This window comes from Corythoichthys intestinalis, chromosome 16 (assembly GCF_030265065.1).
Source record: "Corythoichthys intestinalis isolate RoL2023-P3 chromosome 16, ASM3026506v1, whole genome shotgun sequence".
NCBI lineage: Eukaryota > Metazoa > Chordata > Actinopteri > Syngnathiformes > Syngnathidae > Corythoichthys > Corythoichthys intestinalis.
Window position 1 is genome coordinate 6,623,387 of NC_080410.1, and position 22,425 is coordinate 6,645,811.

The 22,425-nt window shown below is 39.0% G+C and overlaps 1 protein-coding gene across 1 annotated transcript; it reads left to right on the forward strand.

Annotated features, from left to right (window-relative positions):
• Nucleotides 1–574: 574 nt before the first annotated feature.
• LOC130931640 (cyclin-dependent kinase 5 activator 1-like) lies at nucleotides 575–16,370 on the forward strand. Its single transcript, XM_057860560.1, has 3 exons — nucleotides 575–993; nucleotides 9,509–10,121; nucleotides 13,365–16,370. Exons 2-3 carry the CDS (start codon nucleotides 9,606–9,608, stop codon nucleotides 13,854–13,856), a joined length of 1,008 nt encoding a protein of 335 aa, XP_057716543.1. The 5' UTR covers nucleotides 575–993; nucleotides 9,509–9,605; the 3' UTR covers nucleotides 13,857–16,370.
• Nucleotides 16,371–22,425: the final 6,055 nt, after the last annotated feature.

Consider the following 22,425-nt stretch of genomic DNA (forward strand, 5'->3'; position numbering starts at 1 on the left):
CTGCAATAATATAATGAAAAGCTGAAATTATGGTTTTTAGTTTTGGTGTGCCACCCCAAGATTTTAAGTGGCCCCAGCGGGCCACCCCTATGAAAATTTTTTGGAGATGCCACTGTTCTTTTCGTGAGAAATGTAGCCCTGACCGCCGTTCACCCAGTCTGTTTGGTCTTATTAATGTCCCGTCCTCAGCAAAAAGTGTAGCCTACATGCGGGTTGTGCTGTTATATCGTCCCTACCACCAATATTGAGAGCAAACCTACGCCCTTGGTCGTGATAGGACGGAGCCAGTGGACCGCCAATGACTTCATCAGGGTACAACACAGACGGCGAGTTGGCGGCGGAAGTGACAGCAGCGGGATTAGCAGCATCCTTTCTGCAGCCAATCAGAAGACGGCATCTCTCTCCTCCATCCAACCCGAATAACTCTAGACTCCCGCATCGAAACTCTCTCTCTCTCTCTCTCTCTCTCTCTCTCTCTCTCTCTCTCTCTCTCTCTCTCTCTCTCTCTCTCTCTCTCTCTCTCTCTCTCTCTCTCTCTCTCTCTCTCTCTCTCTCTCTCTCTCTCTCTAGACGCTGATGTCTATTTTTGGCATTTGTAGGGGCAATTTTCTCCTCGTTTCTTTGTGTTTTTCGCATTTTCGCCCCAAATATTTTCATTTTTCATTATAATTTCCCCAGATATAATATGTGAGCATCACAGATCTATGGCACAACCGTGAGCGTGTCAATTTTTTTCCGGTCTCGATGGACGACGTTTTCCAACTTGCTTTCCAGCATATTTCGCTGCTCAGCTTCGAGGTTTCGTATTCCCTCGAGCGCAACGGGAAATTTCTGTTTTAAAGATGAAATAAGAGGGGGGGAACCCACTGGAAAGAGAGTCAGAAATTGGGCCCGTATAGCGCGGGGGATTTTCAGCGACTGGAAGGTCTGGAATTCCTGCAAGGTGGTCTCAAGGCTCCATGGATTGTGAAAGAAGCGTCAATTAATTCTCAGGTAGGAAAGCATTGCGCCCCCCCCCCCCCTTCATCCCCCTCCATCACAGAGCTCATTACCATCCAATAATCGACCAGAAATTCAACATTATTAACATAGCAATGCACAAAACAGGCCGTTTTGGGTACAAATGGTAAGGAGGTTCATTTCATATCGCTAAAATTGCTCCATAATGCAATTCAGCAAGCATCTTTTGCGGAGCTATTCTTATGCATTATGTATGTATGACACAACGTGATGTTTGTGCATGCCGTGTGCTAAAAAGAGGAGGCGGGGGTGTCTTGTTTTCAAGGCTTCCATTTTGAAGCTAAGATGGATGCTTGCGCACATTTTCTTTCTCATGCCTCCCTGGCCTATCTTAATTCTTATATAATACCGATGAGCACTGCAGGCCTGCATTGGTAATGGCGAACTGAGCCACAATAGGATAGCGTAGTCTACTGTATCAGCCTTGAAATACAGTAATGGACATTTTATGGATGACACATGTATGTGGCTTAGTCATACATTCATTTACTGGATCGTTTATGCTGGGGAAAAGGCAGACAAAATCCTCCCTGGGTTGGGTTGGTCGCCTATCAATCAATCAAAGGCATGCAATGATTTCCTCACATATGTATGTCTACATGCCACATAAGCGGATTTTAAGGGGGGGGCCTGATGGCCGAAAAGTGTCATTGCATGTATTTGACTTTCCTTTAAACATAAAAGTTGTAAAGCAATAAAACTGCAACAAAAATGAATGAAATGAACAAAAATATTTTTATAAGGGGTCGAAATTATTTTGCTTTGCATATAATTTAAATATATATGTGTCTGTATATATATATACACACATATATATATACTGTATGTATGTATGTATGTATGTATGTGTATATATATATATATATATATATATATATATATATATATATATATATATACAGTGCCTTGCAAAAGTATTCGGCCCCCTTGAATCTTGCAACCTTTCGCCACATTTCAGGCTTCAAACATAAAGATATGAAATTTAATTTTTTTGTCAAGAATCAACAACAAGTGGGACACAATCGTGAAGTGGAACAACATTTATTGGATAATTTAAACTTTTTTAACAAATAAAAAACTGAAAAGTGGAGCGTGCAATATTATTCGGCCCCCTTGCGTTAATACTTTGTAGCGCCACCTTTTGCTCCAATTACAGCTGCAAGTCGCTTGGGGTATGTTTCTATCAGTTTTGCACATCGAGAGACTGACATTCTTGCCCATTCTTCCTTGCAAAACAGCTCGAGCTCAGTGATGTTGGATGGAGAGTGTTTGTGAACAGCCGTCTTCAGCTCTTTCCACAGATTCTCGATTGGATTCAGGTCTGGACTTTGACTTGGCCATTCTAACACCTGGATACGTTTATTTTTGAACCATTCCATTGTAGATTTGGCTTTATGTTTTGGATCATTGTCCTGTTGGAAGATAAATCTCCGTCCCAGTCTCAGGTCTTGTGCAGATACCAACAGGTTTTCTTCCAGAATGTTCCTGTATTTGGCTTCATCCATCTTCCCGTCAATTTTAACCATCTTCCCTGTCCCTGCTAAAGAAAAGCAGGCCCAAACCATGATGCTGCCACCACCATGTTTGACTGTGGGGATGGTGTGTTCAGGGTGATGAGCTGTGTTGCTTTTACGCCAAACATATCGTTTTGCATTGTGGCCAAAAAGTTCAATTTTGGTTTCATCTGACCAGAGCACCTTCTTCCACATGTTTGGTGTGTCTCCCAGGTGGCTTGTGGCAAACTTTAAACGAGACTTTTTATGGATATCTTTGAGAAATGGCTTTCTTCTTGCCACTCTTCCATAAAGGCCAGATTTGTGCAGTGTACGACTGATTGTTGTCCTATGGACAGACTCTCCCACCTCAGCTGTAGATCTCTTCAGTAGTTCATCCAGAGTGATCATGGGCCTCTTGGCTGCATCTCTGATCAGTTTTCTCTTTGTTTGAGAAGAAAGTTTGGAAGGACGGCCTGGTCTTGGTAGATTTGCAGTGGTCTGATGCTCCTTCCATTTCAATATGATGGCTTGCACAGTGCTCCTTGAGATGTTTAAAGCTTGGGAAATCTTTTTGTATCCAAATCCGGCTTTAACCTTCTCCACAACAGTATCTCGGACCTGCCTGGTGTGTTCCTTGGTTTTCATAATGCTCTCTGCACTTTAAACAGAACCCTGAGACTATCACAGAGCAGGTGCATTTATACGGAGACTTGATTACACAGAGGTGGATTCTATTTTCATCATCGGTCATTTAGGACAACAGTGGATCATTTAGAGATCCTCACTGAACTTCTGGAGTGAGTTTGCTGCACTGAAAGTAAAGGGGCCGAATAATATTGCACGCCCCACTTTTCAGTTTTTTATTTGTTAAAAAAGTTTAAATTATCCAATAAATGTTGTTCCACTTCACGATCGTGTCCCACTTGTTGTTGATTCTTGACAAAAAAAATTAAATTTCATATCTTTATGTTTGAAGCCTGAAACATGGCGAAAGGTTGCAAGATTCAAGGGGGCCGAATACTTTTGCAAGGCACTGTATATATATATTTCTTAAAAAAAAAAAAAAAAAAAAAAAAAAAAAACGTTAAAAAATTATTCACTCTGAAGGAATTCGGCTCCCGGCCAAGCCGCCGGAACAGCGGACTCCCGCGCGTCCACTCTGGTGTTAACCCTTTGTACTGACTCCATTTTGAACGGTTTAAAGAAGGCTCACCGAAAACAGGTTGACAATTTATTAGTCAACAATGGTCAAAAAACAAGGCAAAACAGACGATGGAGAGGCCATGCTGGATGTCCCCGAGAAGAGACAGGTGTTATCTAAAAGTTCAGTCTTTTGAAAGCTGCAGTGGAGTGGGCCGGGCGGAAGGCGTGCCTGGGTGTTGTGTTGGAATGATGCTTCTGTGTCAGGTTTGGGCAGACAAGTTCATGTGTCATCTTTCATGGCTGGGTCGTGGTTGCCACGGCAACTGAGGTGGGGGTGCGGCATGCCTTGACGTCTAAGGCGCCGCGCTATCAACATGTTGTCCTGGCAAGGTGAGGGCGTTCTGACCCCACTGAAGAGTCACTGACGTGTTCTCCTTACCTTATCAGGCCAGGGCTGATGAGTTGATCCCCTTTACTGTGTCAAAGGGCATGGAGTGAAGTCTGCCTAAACTATGGTTAAATGCTTTACTATAATGAATGTGTTAGACAGTTATATGGTGTCTGCGAGAAAGGTAACTATTCCCTTCATCTCGCATATTTTAAAGTTTTAAACAATTTACCTCACAATGAAAAAAAATGGTGTCTGTAAAAAAGTCATGGATATCTACCTCATAACTACGTCTTAATTGTTTATTCTTTTTTAATGTCGCATTTTCTCCGAAATGTTAGATGATAAATAATTGATCAAAAAAAAAAAAAAAAAACGTTTAAAAGGGTAAATATATGAAAAAGAAAATCTCGACCACTCCATGATGTCTGCGATTTCTGCATCGCGACCCTTGTTATATTACAATGTTTCACCCATAAAATCTGCAAAAATCCGGCTGTGACCATTCACAGCTGTGTCATGACACTTGGTGATACAGTACACGGAGTTTTTGGATCGAAAAGATGTAAGTACGCGATAATATCTCGTTAAAATTATGTAATCTTTAATTATGTTCTCGCGTGCGCTCGCCTCTAGTTAGGGTTTTGCTGTTTAAAAACATTTTTTTTTTCCTGTTCAAAATGTTTGTTCCCCCAGAAAATTGAGATTTTAAGCTTTCCAATGACGCGTGCATATCGAACAGTTTTGGGAAATTTTCCGAAAGTGGGGGTCTCAGAGCAGAACTTCAAGTCACCTGAGTGTTTTCCACCATATACAGTATATGTATATCGTGTGTGTTTTATGCTATACATAGCATAAATGATTATATATAGTAGATATAATCATCTTCTTGGCTTTCTCTACTTTCTAATCATTACTCTCTTACTCACCTTTAGTAGAGGTCACTTCGCTGTCACCCTCTGCTCTGACTGCTACAGGTCAATAAAGGTGGTGGAGTGATTATTATTAGTGTATTATTATGACTATTCACTGATGATAATCATACGTGAATGAGCTCAGCTCTTGTACTCATCTGCGTAAAGGGAGAAACACAGCTGATGCTCCATCCCAAGTCACCCCAAAGATAGTGGTAACAAGAGTGCACACTTAACTTCTTAACTCTACTAGGATCTTCACAATGCATTTCAGACTAACTAGTGAGCAGCAGCTAAGTAGCAGCGTAAATTTAGGGCTGGGATGTAACTTTTGGCCGCAAAAGACCAAAGTTAAAAGACGTGCGCAGAGACCGAAGGCAGAAAAAATAATAAGGTAGCACCTACTGCTAGTTAGGTCACAGGGAAATCGTGGACTGGATTGTCAGAGATGTGGGCGTTCTCTATAAGAACAAGTGGAATGGATTGGATAGCGAAACACTGAAGGGGCTCTCTACCTTACTCAATGAAGTAAGGGGAAACTGACAGATTTATGATCATATTTAAGTTAATAATAACAGGTTATATGATTATGATTTAAACTAATATTCCGACAACTTCTTAGTGAATATGTCAATATTTTGTAATATATATATATATATATATATTAGGGCTTTCAAAATTATCGCGTTAACGAGCAGTAATTAATTTTTAAAATTAATCCCGTTAAAATATTTGACGCAATTAACGCACAAATGCCCTGCTCAAACGGATTAAAATGACAGCACAGTGAAAGCTGTACTTGTTGTGTTTTTCGGAGTTTTGCCGCCCTCTGCTGGCGCTTGGGTGCGACTGATTTTATAGGCTTCAGCACCTATGAGCATTGTGTAAGTAATTATTGACATCAACAATGGCGAGCTAGTAGTTTATTTTTTGATTGAAAATTTTATAAATCTTATTAAAACGAAAACATGAAGATGGGTTTTAATATAAAATTTCTATAACTTGTACTAAAATTTATCTTTTAAGAACTACAAGTCTTTCTATCCATGGATCGCTTTAACAGAATGTTAATAATGGTATTGCCATCTTGTTGATTTATTGTTATAATAAAGAAATACAGTACTTATGTACCGTATGTTGAATGTATACATCCATCTTGTGTCTTATCTTTCCATTCCAACAATAATTTACAGAAAAATATGGCATATTTTATAGATGGTTTGAATTGCGATTAATTGCGATTAATTACGATTAATTAATTTTTAAGCTGTAATTAACTCGATTAAAATTTTTAATTGTTTGACACCCCTAAAATAATAATAATAATAATAATAATTATATATATATATATATATATATATATATATATATATATATATATATATATATATATATATATATATATATATATATATATATATATATTATATAGAATATATATATTATATAGAATATATAGAATATATAGAATAATATACTTCTAGCCACTGGTATGTTTTTCCCATGTCAGCTACCTCCTCAATTTGTCGGTGGTACACACCATGCAGGGGCTTGTCCATCCATGATAGCTCCTCAGGGTCCTCCTCCTTATTGGGCTTCTGTTGCCTGAGGCATTCACCGAGCAGGTCATCACTGGGGGCCATTTTCATGATGAACTCTTGGAGGGATGTAGTTTCCTGCTGGATCGTGGCTCTGATGCTCACTAGTCATCGGCCTCCCTCTTTCCGCTTTGTGTAGAGCCTCAGGATGCTGGCTTAGGGTGAAACCCTCCATGCATTGTAAGGAGCTTCCTTGTCTTGATGTCGGTAGCCTGCATCTCTTCCAGTGGCCAGGATACGTTGCCAGCAGGGTATCTGATTACTGGTAGGGCATAGCTGTTAATGGCCTGGATCTTATTCTTGCCATTCAGCTGACTCTTGAGGACCTGCCTCACCCTCTGTAGGTATTTGGTTGTGGCAGACCTTCTAGTTGCTTCCTCATGCTTTCCATTTGCCTGTGGGATCCCCAGGTACTTGTAGCTGTCCTGCACATCTGTTATGTTGCCTTCAGGTAGTTCAGCCCCTTCAGTTGAGATCACCTTCCCTCTTCTGGATACCATTCGCCCAGACTTATCTAGTCCGAATGACATCCCGATGTCATTGCTGTATATTCTGGTGAGGTGGATCAGGGAGTCGATGTCATGCTCATTCTTGGCATACAGCTTGATGTCATCCATGTAGAGGAGGTGACTGATGGTTGTTACACTTCAGAACCGGTACCCGAAACCACTCTTGGTGATGATCTGGCTGCGGGGGTTTAGGCCTATGCAGAACAGAAGGGGTGACAGAGCATCTCACATGTGCAACTGGCTTCGAGTTGGCTTCTAGAGTTGTCTTCCACAGCCCCATCGAGTTCTGGAGGAAGGTCCTTAGTGTCCTGTTGATGTTATACAGCTTCAAGCATTCCAGTATCCATGTGTGTGGCATTGAGTCATCGGCTTTCTTGTAGTCAATCCAGGCAGTGCGCAGGTTGTCGCTCCTAGCTTTGCAGTCCCTGGCGACTGCCCTGTCCACCAGTAGTTGGTGCTTGGTTCCCCTGGTGTTATTGCCAATCCCTTTCTGTGCCCTGTGCATGTATTGCTCCATGTGCCTGCTCATTTTAGCCGCTATGACGCCTGATAGGAGCTTCCATGTGGTGCTGAGGCAGGTGATAGGCCAGTAGTTGGATGGGACTGTCCCCTTCTGGGGGTCCTTCATGATGAGGACTGTCCGACCTTGGGTTAGCCACTCTGGGTGGGTCCCCGACCTCAGCAGCTGGTTCATTTGTGCTGCTAGGCGTTCCTGGAGTGCAGTTAGCTTCTTAAGCCAGTAGGCATGAATCTTGTCGGGCCCTGGAGCTGTCCAGTTCTTCATCTTGGACAGTCTTGTCTGGATGTCTGCTGTTGTGATGAGTACTGGGTCTTGTTCTGGGATGTTGCGATGTTCTGACTGCAGGTCTTATTCTAGCCATTCAGCTGACTCTTGAGGACCTGCCCTACCCTCTGGAAGTATTTGGTTATGGCAGACCTCCTAGTTGCTTCCTCATGGTTCCCATTTGCTTTGTTTGATTTTTTTTTTTTTTTTTTAACGAAATATTAGACATCAATTAATGATTCTAAGCTAAAAATGACATTTTGAATAATAAATATAATTAATTACCTTCATTTTATGGCTGGGTTGAAACAAAAGCGGTTGTGAGACATCTGTAAACAGGGTTTCCAGGGTAAAACGAACAAATTAAAAACAGTTTAGGGGCTTAATGCCTGATGAATCTGCTATGGCAGCATTTTGAGATATTGTTCTATCAAACACAACAGTTGTTTTGACTTAAAATACAGCAGTTTCTTTTAAAGAGGAGGGCGAGAGCAGAAACGGCTTTTTCAGTCTTGTCTGTGTTTTCCGCCATATATATGTTATCCATAATTTATATTAAATCTATTGTTATTCATTTTAGCAGTTAAGAATATTATATATGTATTTGTATTAATAATAGAATGATGAATGATGTGGGGATGGCGTGGCTCAGTGGTAGAGTAGTTGTCCCCCAACCCAGAGGTTGTGGATTTGATTCTCTGCCCTGATGAACTAGCCTAAGTATCCTTGAGCAAGTTACTGAGCCCCACATTGCTCCTGGTGCTGCGTCACCAGTAGGTAGATGGAAATGTAGTGTAAAGTCCTTTGAGCACCTTGAAAGGTGGAAAGCGCTTTACAAGTATAACACCACCATTTACCACCATAAAACAACTTAATAAAAACAAAATTAAAATTACAGTTGATTAAATAATATTTTTTATTATTTTTAATAGTTTTTTTTTTTTTTTTTTTTTTTTTTTTACAATTTAAGAAATATTTTAAATTTAATTGCAGCTCATTGCCTGCTGCTGATTGTATAAGCTGTCCAATTTGTTTAAATTGGGAGGAATGGCTATGAATGCTCATCTGTCAGTGCCTTTGATGGCACTCGGTGTCCAATTCATTTTAAATGAGAGGGGCGAATGAACAAAAGTTCACTCACAGTGACTGACGTCCAATTCATTTAAGCAGGAAGGAATGGCTCTGTTCATTCACACCACCCAGTCAAAATGGATTGTATATTTAGCACTGTCAATGTCACTGTAAAATGAGTATTCTCGGCCTTTTTCCTCAAGTGGATTGGATGTCTAGCGTCGTCAACGGAAGCCAAAGACTTAATATTATGATTACCATCCCAGCATTTTCCTTTTTTTAGGTATTCAGACAACAGTGCAAGAATAAAAACACTCTCTTTGGTGTCAGTAATTTGACAAAAGAACATTTAGGGTATTCCTTATTGTGTAAGGGCTGAAGGCTGCTTAGTTGTCATGGCAACTGAGACTGTGAATCCCAGTGGAAACGGCAATCTTCTGTAGAGAGCCAATCTGAGATAAATATTGGGATTTGTTTCACAGCTCAGCGGGAAAATGGCGGTTTGCTCTTTTTTGTGTGTTTGCATTCACAGTATTTGACTGTTTGTATTGTACATGTGTCATATTACATTCTTTCTTCTCACAGAATCGCTGAGGTGAGACATTGCGCTTCTTTCCCAGACGAGAAGGGTTCCGGTCACTGCTCCCCATCACTGTCGCTCTGCTGACCCTCGCCAGGCATCATGGGTACAGTGCTGTCCCTCTCCCCCAGCTACCGCAAAGCAGCCCTGTTCGAGGACGGCCCGGCTACTGTGGGTCACTACACGGCGGTGCAGAACAGCAAGAATGCCAAAGATGCGGCGGCAGCTGCCGCCAAATCCCTCAAACGCCCCTCCATCATCAGTGTGCTGCCATGGAAACGTATTGTGGCCGTATCAGCCAAAAGAAAGGGCTCTAAGAAGCTGCAGTCGGATGGCGGCGATGGTGGGAAGGGATGCTCGCCTGATGCGGACGACTCCATCACCACTAATTCGGCTTCTAACAGTTTGAAGCTGAAGAAGTCACAATCCTGCGCAAATCTTTCCGCTTACTCCTCCTGCCAGGATCCCTCAGCCACTGCCTTGACTACCTCCTCCCACCTTCCCACCTCCAAGACCCTCATTAACGTAGCTACTGTCGCTGCCAAAAAGAATTCCCTAACTGGCTCCGGGATCCAGCCTCCAACTGCAGTTGGCACGCCAAAGCGTGTCATTGTTCAGGTAAGATCTTTTTTTTTTTCTGCTTCATTTTGGCAGATGAGCTGATACTTTTAAAGTTTATGAATGATTGAGCAGTTATGTTGCAATTATGTTATTAATTTGCCCCCAAATAATGGGATGATGTAATGGCTGCGGACCCCCACTAACACATTAGCTGCCATTGACAGCGCAAGAGGTCCAATCCATTTGAACTGGGAGGATTAGCTCGCTGCCAATCCTTCCACTCAAACGGATTAGACGTCGACAGTGAGAAACTCATTTAGAGACTCTTTTGCCACCCCCAAGAAAAAATAATCAGGCTATTTGAGATAAATCTGTACATTCTAAAAATTAGACTACTTTTGGGATTAGATTAATCTGTGCATTCTAACCAGGTGAGTGGCAATTAAACATGATGATTGGCAGTGAGCAAATTAATGCTATCTTAATCTATTTAATAATTTTGTGCTTAATCTATGGATTTGATCGATTAATCTGTCAACTAATGCCCAGATTAGCTCAGATCTGGTTTTGTGAATTTAAATGAGTTGCAGTTAATCAAAAATTTGTTCATTTGCTGACATCCTCCCACTTCAAATCGATTGGACATCTATTAGTGATGAACTCATTTGAATTACAAGCAGGGGGGAGGGATGACAAGAGTGGGATTAGGGGTTCTTGATTAATATTTAAGTGCCATTGACTACGATCGACATGATCATTGGCAGTGAACGAGTTAATGATATAGATTAATCTATTAAATAATTTTGCACTTCATGCTTTTTGCAATTCATCAATGGATTTGATAGATTAATCTTTTGCCCCTCCTCCCAAAAACATCTCATTTATTTAATTTTGAGATTAATCTGTGCATTCTATCGAAGTGAGTGGCAATTAAACATGATCATTGGCAGTGAACAAGTTAATGCTAGATCAATCTAGGTAATAATTTTGCGCTTAATCAATGGATTGGATCGATTAATCTGTCAACTAATGCCCAGATTAGTCTTGTTTTGTGAATTAAAAATGAGGTGCAGCAAATCAGTTTGTGCATTCACTGCCATCCTCCCTCATCAAATTGATTGGCCGTCTAATAGTGATAATTTCATTTGGATTGCAAGAAGAAGGATGACAAGAGCGAGATTAAGAGTTCTTGATTAATATTTCAGTGCCATTGACGACGACCAACATGAACGTTGGCAGTGAACGAGTTAATAATATAGATTATATAATATAGATAATATTAATCTGCGGAATAATTTTGCACCTCATGCTCTTTGCAATTAATCCATGGATCTGATAGATTAACCCCGCCCCCCCCCCAAAAAATCTGATTAATTTAATTTTGAGATTAATCTGTGCATTGTAACGAAGCCAGTGGCAATTAAACATGATCATTGACAGTGAACAAGTTAATGCTAGATTAATCTATTTAATAACTCTGCAATTAATCCATGGATTTGATTGATTAATCAATCAATCTGTCAACTAATGCCCGGATTAGTCTCATTTTGTAAATTAAAATGAATTGCAGCGAATCAAAATGTGTTCATTCGCTGCCATCCTCCCACTTAAAATTAATTTGACGTCTAATCGTGATCATTTCATTTGGATTACAAGCAGAGGGATGACAAGAGCGAGATTAACAGTTCTTGATTAATATTTCAGTGCCAGTGACGACAATCGACATGAATGTTGGCAGTGAACGAGTTAATGATATAGAATAATCTATTGAATAATTTTGCACTAAATCTTTTTGCAATTGATCAATGGATCTGATAGATTAATGTCTTTCCCCCTACCCCCCTTAAAATCAGATTAATTCAAATTTTGGATTATTCTGCTCATTGTAAGGAGGACTGTGGCAATTAAACATGATCATTGGCAGTAAACAAGTTAATGCTAGATTACTCTACTGAATAATTTCGCACTTCATGCTTTTTGCAATTCATTAATGTATCTGATAGATTAATCTTTTGCCCGCGTCCCAAATATATCTGATTAATTTTGAGATTGATCAGTGCATTCTAACGAGGTCAGTGGCAAGTAAACATGATCATTGGCAGTGAACAAGTTAATTTCATAATTTTGGTTTAATCAATGGATTTTATCAATTAATCTGTCAACTAATGCCCAGATTAGTCTCGTTTTGTGAATTAAAATGAGTTGCAGCAAAATTTGTTCATTCGATGCCATCATCCCACCTCAAATGGATTGGATGTCTAATAGTGATAATTTTATTTGAATTACAACGAGAAAGATGACAAAAGTGAGATTAAAAATTATTTGATTAATATTTCAGTGCCATTGACGACGATCGACATGATCATTGGCGGTGAACGAGTTAATGATATAGATTACTCTACAGAATAATTTTGCACTTCATGCTCTTTGCAATTCATCCATGAATCTGGTAGATTAATCTGTGCATTTTAACGAGGTGAGTGGCAATTAAACATGATCATTTGCAGTGAACAAGTCAATCCTAGATTAATCTATTTACAGTAATAGTTTTGCGCTTAATCAGTGGATTTGGTAGATTAATCAATGGATTTGGTAGATTAATCTGTCATCTGTCCATGATGAATGATGACTAGAGTGAGATTAAGAGGTTTTAACATTTCAATTCCATTGATGTCGATCGACATGATCATTGGCAGTGAATGAGTTAATGATATAGATTACTCTATTGAATAATTTTGCACTTAATGCTTTTTGCAGTTGACCAATGGCTCTAATAGATTAATGTTTTGCCCCCCCCCAAATCAAATTAATCCAAATGTGGGATTAATCTGTGCATTGTAACGAGGTCAGTGGCAATTAAACATAACCACTGGCAGTGAACGAGTTAATCCTAGATTAATCTATTTAATAATGCTGTGCTTAATCGATGGATTTGATAGATTAATCTGTCAACATATATCCAGAATAAATTCTGTTTGTGAATTAAAAATGAGTTTCAGCGAATCAAAATTTTTTCATTCGCTGCCATTCCCCCACTTCCAATCAATTGGACGATCGCTAGAGTTAAACTCATTCAAATATACACCACCGTTCAAAAGTTTGAGCCGTAGTGTACATAATGAAAAATCCCATATGATACACTACGTTTCAAAAGTTTTGAACATTATACATCAGAAAGATTTAAATGGACACGGCATCATTGGGTGTATATTCTCGTCAATGGCACTGAAAGCTTTAATTAAATCTATTAAAAGCATTTCTTGTTCTCACATACGGTTTCCCTTTCATCACACCCCGCAGGCCTCCACCAGCGAGCTGATGCGTAGCTTGGGCGAATTCCTGTGCCGCCGCTGCTACCGTCTAAAGCGTCTCTCGCCGACCGATCCGGTGCTGTGGCTGCGCAGCGTGGACCGCTCCCTCCTCCTTCAGGGTTGGCAGGATCAGGGCTTTATCACTCCGGCCAACGTGGTCTTCCTCTACATGCTGTGCCGCGACGTGGTCTCCGCCGAAGTGGCCTCGGAGCGCGAGCTGCAGGCCTCGCTGCTCACATGCCTCTACCTGTCCTACTCCTACATGGGCAACGAGATCTCGTACCCGCTGAAGCCCTTCTTGGTGGAGGCCGAGAAGGAAGCGTTTTGGGACCGTTGCTTGGAGATCATCAACCGCATGAGCGGCAAGATGCTCCAGATCAACACCGACCCGCACTTCTTCACCCAGGTGTTTGCTGACCTGAAGAATGAGAGCAAGAAAGAAGAGGAGAAGACCAAACTCTTTATAGGCCTTGACCGATAAAAGGACACAGAAAAAAAGGATGTGGGAATTGAAGGGTTTGATATATGGAGGACTACTGTAATACAGTGTAAAGCTACTTTGAAACAATGGTGTTGTCTGGCGTCTCTAAAGTTCAGAACACGGCACCTGAAACGTAGTACTCATCTAAATGTAGTCATTACTACCATCTATGTTAAACCTATTTAAATTTTATTCGACTATCAGTGGCTGTCCAATCATGTCATTCTTCGGCTGTGAATTTCAATGAGTTCATCACAAGTAAACGTCCAATCCATTTGAACAATGGCGTCGCTGGCGTCTTTCGGGGATCCAAGGGAGAAATACCTGGACCCCTCACCCCACCTGAAAACAATGTATAAGCGCACATCAAAAGAAAACAGACACATTTTAGAGGAGTAAACATTTCATACTAGACAATTCAATTTCTGAGAAATTGCAAGGGTAGCTACGCTTTGGCAGGTAAACCCCTTGGTTCACTTCCTGTTGATATTTTGGCGTACATGGACGTCAATGGCATCGACCTACATATGCGTCAATAGAATCAACATACAGTGGTACCTTTACATACATATTATTCCAGGACCTGATTTGTATGTCGAAATGGTTGTTCGTCAAGCAGGATTTTACCATAAAAATACATTATAACTGGATTAATTCGTTCCACAGCCCAAAAACCTACACCCAATCTTTGATAAATTCTGCTGGTACAATTACAAATAGCAATTACACATAGCAAAACAAATAAATAATAAATACAAATGATAATAATGTAGCAAATTAGTTTCTAATGTGGCGGTTGTGTTTTGCATGCTGCAACTGAAGGCACCGTGTCACTGACGAGAACGTGAGAGAGGTGCGGTAGAGTTTTTACCTTCTCTTGTCATATTCTGTTGGTGTCAGTGTTGCACAAGTTCTGAAATAAATGATTAAGAACCTAACGAAACTGCCGGTTTCCTTGCCGATGTTACAGCAATAATAATAATGATAACGAGAGTCGTCCTCGAGATCATAGACATATTCCATCCAGATTGTTGAGTCAGTTCACTGACGTGCACACCACTCTCATATTTTTCTACCATTTCCTTCTTAATTTGAATGGCAAGCGTCACCTTTTTCCTTTTTTTTAAAAAATCACCTACACTAACCATCTTGAGACCCATATTGAGTTCACAAGAAAATCCGCCGTGCGGCCATCTTGCTTGATAACAATGTAATTGCGGTGCTGTCATAAATCGGCGTATTTCGAGCATGTCGTCATTTGTCGAGACAAATGATGACTCAAATTTTACGTTGGATGTCGAAAGGATCGTATGTCGAGGTACCAGTGTACATGGTAGTCAAGGGCATGGACGTACATGGCAGTCAATTGTATTGACTTACTTGGGTGCCTGTTGAATGTCAATGGGCTGTATTGGTAAGTGTTAGGTCAAAAATCACAACCACCCATGTTTTTCTGCCATTGAAAATGAAGGGAAATTTTTGGCAAAGCTACCATCAATTATCAATAAGTATAATAAATATAATAAATGTACACACTTAAAGGGGCAGTTCGGAATTTTTGACATCAGGCTTAATCTTCGAGTTAGGGGGGCTTTAATTAGTCAGTGGAGTTGATTTTTAAAAAATGAGTGCAGTTTGTTAGTTTATTTTTTATTTTATTTTTTTTCAGAGCACCGGAATGGCTAAGCTAATGCAAGTCAATAGTCCCCTCTTAGCGTGCCAATAAAACAAAATATGCACGCAGGAGAATCACCGATGACACATGCAATCAATAGTGTTGGCTATGTTTTCAGGATAAAGTGATTAAAACTTACCATTGCATTTCAATAACGGCAGAACGAACAGCAACATTAGTACCGTATTGGCCCGAATATAAGACGGCCCTGATTAAAAGACTACCCCCTCTTTTTCAAGACTCAAGTTTGAAAAAAGACATTTTGAACACCAAATTCATTTTTATACAGAAAATAATTACAGTACATCTGAAACAAATGATTATAACAACATATTTCAGAGAAAAAACATGCTATTTTGCCTCATTCAAATCTTAATATCTGAACATTTAAATATGTAAACTAAAGTGCAACACCATTTGTAAATGAATGGCTTCTGGTTTATGAAATGTAAATAAACCAATCTATTGTGATAAAACAACAAAATTCCAATAACTGCATTAACTATCAAAGTGAAGTCTAACTGTAACTGTAGTCTTGAAACAAATCTGAATAAGGAAGAACATTGCAATAAAATAAAGCAAACTGGTCAAACTTGCGAGTAGCTGAGATCTGTCATGACAGAACATCACTTCAATGATATCTGGCGCCATCTAGCGTCGTGAATGGGAATAATGTTTAGACCACGAATATAAGACAACCCCCACTTTTTCAGTCTTATTTCAATGCAAAAAACGTCTAATATTTGGGCCAATACGGTAATTCAGCTGCTTTTCAGAGAGTGAGCAAGCAGGCCGGAAGGATATCAGATTGGTTATTTCAACGCAGATTTTTTTGTGTTAATATACTGGACTGTCTCAGGAAATTAGAATACACAATATTCTAATTTTTTGAGACAGTCCTGTGTATATATATGTATATTTCCTGTATATATACACAGGACTGTCTCAAAAAATTAGAATATTGTGTATTCTAGTTTCCTGAGACTTTCCAGTATTTGGTGCGACATTGTTTTTGCTGCATGGGATTTTTGAACATTGAGCTGCATTTTGACTTCATTTGACTATGTTGGATCTGTTAATATCGCTTTTTATTGTCATGCAAGGAGGGGACTATTGACTTGCGTTAGCTTAGCCACTCTGGAGCCCTGAAAATGATAAAAAAAACTAACAAACTATACGGGATTTTTAAAAATCAACTCCACAGACTAATTAAACCCCCACTACTCGAACATTAAGCCTGATGTCAAAAATCCTGAACTTCCACTATAAGTTTCACTTTTCAAGAAATGCACTGTGTCAGATTTGGTGAAGCCCCACAAGGGAGGTTTGCTACTGCAGTGCCATTTCAAATGGCAAATTCTTGTCGTTTTTGTGGAGTACATTTTGCCAACCCTTGGGGCCCTTTATTGCAACTGCCTGGCTTGCCTTTCCGCTATTCCCGCCTCCACATTTGAATCTGGCAGGAAATAAACGTTCATTTGTGACAGAACTCCCTGTTCAAATGGTTTGGACGTCTAACATCGCCGGTGGCAGCCAATGAGTTAACAAAGATGTAAAACTCAGGAAACGTGAACTGTTTCCTGCTGCTTTTAAAAGTAGAAAAGAAACAACTGTTGATCTGGTTGAAGACTCAGTTATAGTCTTTTTCCTCTATGAGCAAGAGGATAGAAACGCCAGACAACATTCATTTTTATGGGTAAAAGTCAATATAAATATAAAGATACGGTATATTGTTACCACGTTGCATGAGCTCACGTCATCATTGCACAAGACCAATGCTAATTGCCAACTCCATTGAACCTTATTCCTATTCTCATGCCTATGCGGATTGCTCTCATCAACACAGGCTGTGAGGTCCACTGTTGACACTTTAAAACAAACAAAAAAAATCTGTATTAGATCCAATACTTGTAACATCATTCTTGAAAAGAATTTGGTGTTATTTAAAGCTGCTTGGAATTTACACAGAGCACACATCAGCAAAATAGCCCAGCAGTTGTTTACAAAATGATACGCAATGGCAATACTGAACTCTCATTTGCATATCCGTTCATATAATGCCTCCCCAGAAGTGTTAGATTTAAGAAGATAGTGTTGTAAACCAATGGCCAATTGGAGTGTCAGCTGACACTTGAAGTGGACAGTGGATGGGACCTTTGGTTTTCTTAAATACTGTACTGCCACAACTTTTAATTCATTGGACCCATTAAAGGCAATGGCATTAAAAGATGAGCAATCCCGGGTTTAAATGAATTGGACTTGGCAGCAAATTAGTTGATATTATTGAGTGGAAATTTCCTTCTAAGGGTGCAGGTTCAATTATATTATTAAATGACCTTTATGTGTATGATGGCTATTACTTAAATGGAAAACATTTTAGACCTCTGTTAATTGAGAAAATCACATTTAAATTAGGGGTGGGACTTTAATAATGATTAATGAATTACAAACGATTTATTAAGTTAAAAACATTTACTAATTTTAATTACGAGTTGTGTTCCAATCAATGAACTCTTGAACAACACAGGACTTTTGTCAGAGCATAACTTCCCGATAGACCTATCATAGACTTCATAATGTATTGACAGTACACGAGGCGCGGGACCGATTCATAGGGGGCCTATCTCGGTTAAAACTGACAGAGTGGAAACACAGACAAAGAGCTTTTTACGTTGAAAATTCTTGTGAATAAATGCTTAAATCCCTTAATTCTTAGATATGGACATAAAAAAGTCCCGATTCTTGGTTAAAAGCAAAAAAACGGGTAGTTAGCATTTATTTTACGTAAATATGTCGAATGTGATCCTAGTCTGTCAGCCAATGTGGCGGCCCCCTTGGTAAAACAAAGAGCTTTTTGCGTTGAAAATTCTTGTGAATAAATGCTTAAATCCCTGAATTCTTTATAGATATGGACGTAAAACAATCTCGATTCTTGGTTAAAAGCAAAAAAAAAAAACGGGCAGTTTTACGGAAATATTGCGAAGTATAACGCCAATGCTGTAGCGGCTAATTTCTCCCATTGATTTGCTAACAACGAACAAATCACTCCTGAGACAATCCTTCCTGTTTATATGCGGTACAGCTTTCGTACTCTACAACCTAAATCCGGCGTTTGGTCGCTGCATGTGTTTGAGAAAAGCTAAGACCGACTTCGACTGACCGAAGCGGATTGTAGGACGGCCCCCTACTTAAAGGCGTGGCCCAGTGTCTGAGGAATCTGTCCCATCAATATAATTATGAAGTCAACCATGGCAAGAATCAGCTCGGCTAAAGGCGACAGAAATAGAGAAATTGAATTAGAACATATCCTCTAAAAAAGATACTTTGATAAAAAAATAAATAAATAAATGTGGGTTTGTGCGAATACATACAGTATAACGCGCTAGTGTTTATGTGGTTCACCCATGAAACTATGGGTGGTCTTATTGAAAAGGTACGTCAAAGTCTTCAAATGAAATCAGTTCATGGTGGTTGCGGACCAACTAGGCATGTCCTAGTATGAGAACTTTTTTCCACTGAACAGGATTGTTATTTTCAAAACATATTAGCAAATTGGAACATAAGTATAATGTTAATTTAATTTTTTTTTCTTTTAAATAACAACAAATATTCCAAATAAAATTGAAATAAATGCAGTCCTTAAGGTGAGCGTAAACCCACAGCCACAGCTTAACGTCATTATCATCAGAACAAAAATAATTGAATTATTTTCCATGAAAAGCATGTGTGTACGACTCGTATCATGTTTACATTATACAAAAGCTGTCTTTCTCAACACAGACAGTTGCCAGTGAGAAAAAAAAAACATGTTTTACTACCGCTAGACACACTAAACACGCTGGAGTTAACTCTCGTAGCAAGTGGGAAATGTTCATGATAGCGTTTATTAACCTTTAATTTTTATAAATGTGAAATTATATTAGAGTTGTTGCCTCCTCAGCAACCACCCTCCCTAAACATGTTTTACATGTCGGTTGGCCCTCCTCCTCTAAGCTGTGGCCGTCTGTAACTTTTCTGCAGTTGAAGTATTCCCATACCGGCGATTTCGTTTTCTTCGATGGGAGGAAAGTTCAGGAGTTTCACTTCCTCCAGCCATTGTGAAGTACAGCTGACTCACTGATACTGAGCAACAACCAGTGGGGGAGGGTTGAGCCATGCATTTTTACATGTACCATAAATGGTACATAAAAAAATTGCTCATACCTTTGGAACGGTATAACATACAATTTATGCGGTTTTGAAACCATGACGCTTTCATACCACGGTAAACATCTAAACCGGTTATCGGCACATGCCTAGGACCAACTAAAGTACAAAATGAGCTTTAGACCTCTCAAATGACTATTTTTTTAATACTATATTTTATCTTGTATGCAAAAGGTGGGTAGAGTAGCCAAAAAAAAATTCTCAAGTAATAGTAGCGTTACTTCAAAATAATGTTACTCAAGTAAAAGAAAAAGTAGTCATCCAAAAAAATGTGCTCAAGTACAAGTAAAAACGATTTGGCGAATAGAATACTCAAGTAATGAGTAACATTGTGATTAACTGCTTACGATGTTTTTTTATTTTTTAAATAATAGTATTTTTTTTCTCAGCACAAAGTTATTTTATTATTATACCTTATTATAACATATTACATAAACACATTAGGCCCCCCCAAAAAATACCCCCAAATAATCATTGAATTCCGACGGGGAAAAAAATCAAATACAGAACTGAAGCATCATTTGTCCAAAAAGCATGAGCGCCCTCTAGTGGAGAAAATAGTTCCTAGTTTGAATAGTTGAATAGTGAATAGTTACTTCCTTAGTCCTTTTTATGAAATTAAAAGGATCATATCTCCGGTTTTCTGTGGTCATTCAGTGCCAAATAAAAACTGGGACAGGGGTTAAAATCTGCACTTTCGAGTAATGTTGATGGCAGCGCTTTATGTCAAATACTTCATTTTTTGCGACGCCGCGTTACTGAACAGAGCTTGAGTGTCATTTGTATAATGGATTCATGTGATTATTGTTGCGAGGTCTCATGGGTGAAACTGGTAGAGCTACTGTTGGCATCGCTGGAAAAAAAAGTTAAATCTAATATGTAGAATAAAGAGGAAAAATGTAACGACTAATGTAGCCCAAGTAGCGGCGTAAGAGTAGCATTTTTTCTTCACAAATCAAAGTATGGTTTAGTAAAACTGCTCTTAGAAATACATTTTTCTCAAAAAGTTACTCAAGTAAATGCAATGGAGTAAATGTAACGCGTTACTACCCACCGCTGCTTGTCTGACATTTTAAATATCTTAAAATGGCACTTCAACCTTTTCTTCTCGACAGTTTGTATTGAAATGCAATTAATTTCATTCTAAAATCGTTTGAAATGATGATGTGCGATTTAAATGCAATTATTCAACAATTATCATTCACAAAACCTCTAATTACCAGATTTTAGTTGTTTAAATTGAGTCCCACCCCTTGTTTAAATATAAAAAAATGACACCACCTACAAGCACAGCCGTTGTCTGATGCCACATACAAATTCTCGAGTTACACGTGCATGGGTTAAAGAGTAATTATGACATCACAAGGAAGGACGGGCAATTTGGGATACTCGCATTTGATTGGCCAAATTGGTAAAATATCTGCACCACAGGTGACAAATTCCTGGAAATACGTTAATTGACATTTTCCTCCACTATTACAATCAGAAAAAGGAAATGTGTTTTTTATTATAATTTATTTATTGTGGCAATGCTTTGCAAATCTTCAATCAAGTCCCAATGGAAAAGTTAATTGGTAAGCATAATTCTACATGTGATTCTTATGCTTATTTCTTTTCTTTTTTTTTTAAGATCGTGGAAATCTGTAATACAAACAAGACCATTTTCATAAAGGCTTTGTCCATTTTGAAAGTGATGGCATTTTTGTTCTAGTTTTGTATTCTGGTGAGGATGGATTATGCTTGGATCATGCTGTAGATACAATGTAGCCCAGATCCAGAATCTGAACTCATGTGACATAATATGCATATGAAGTATTACTCCATGATAAACATACTTGTTTACATGACATACCTCTTCTATTTCTGATTGGTTGAATGGAGAACAAGTAGCATTTCTCTAAATAGCAGTAGATTTGATGATATGATGCTTAATGATACAAAGTAAAGTAGAGCAGGATTACATATATTGCAGATTTAGTGATGGATTCCATCATGACTATTTGACTTGATGGAGAGAAAAGGATTGTGGGTCACTGACTCACTGCCTTGTTTGACATCCAATCCCTTTTGACTGACTGACAGTAAAAAAGAATTGATGATGAAAAGATGAGTATTCACAGCCCGGTATAAATTAATTGGACGTCTATTGTTGTCAATGGCAATAAGTTAATTTTTGGTCACCTCCTTGTCAATTTTCAGGTACTTACGCACTTCCGTGAATTTGGCCCCTCATCAGACACAAATTTAAATAAAGATAATGTCATTTGTTTGTGCTAGGTTTGTGCTCGTTTGTGCTGAAAAAAAAAATCAGTTTGTGCTGCTATTGTTTTTAAGATAAGTACTTTTAAAGGTCAATCTTAGGTCAAACAGCCCCCCCCCCCCCCCCATTTTGATTAAAATGGCTAAAAATTGTGTCAATCGTTTGTGCTGTAAAATTTTGTTTGTTTGTGCTACTATCATTTTTGAGATATGGAGATATTAATTTCAATAGATGACGTCAAGCGCCCCCGATTTATTGCAAAACGGACCCATTTGTTTATGCTATTTTTGTGCTGTAAGTTTTTTTCGTTTGTGCTGCGATCTTTTTATAGATATTGGGATATGAATTTTGAGTCATGACATCATGTCCAAGTCATGTTAAGACTTGAAATTAACATCTCAAGCCCCCCATTTACTGCAAAATGGACA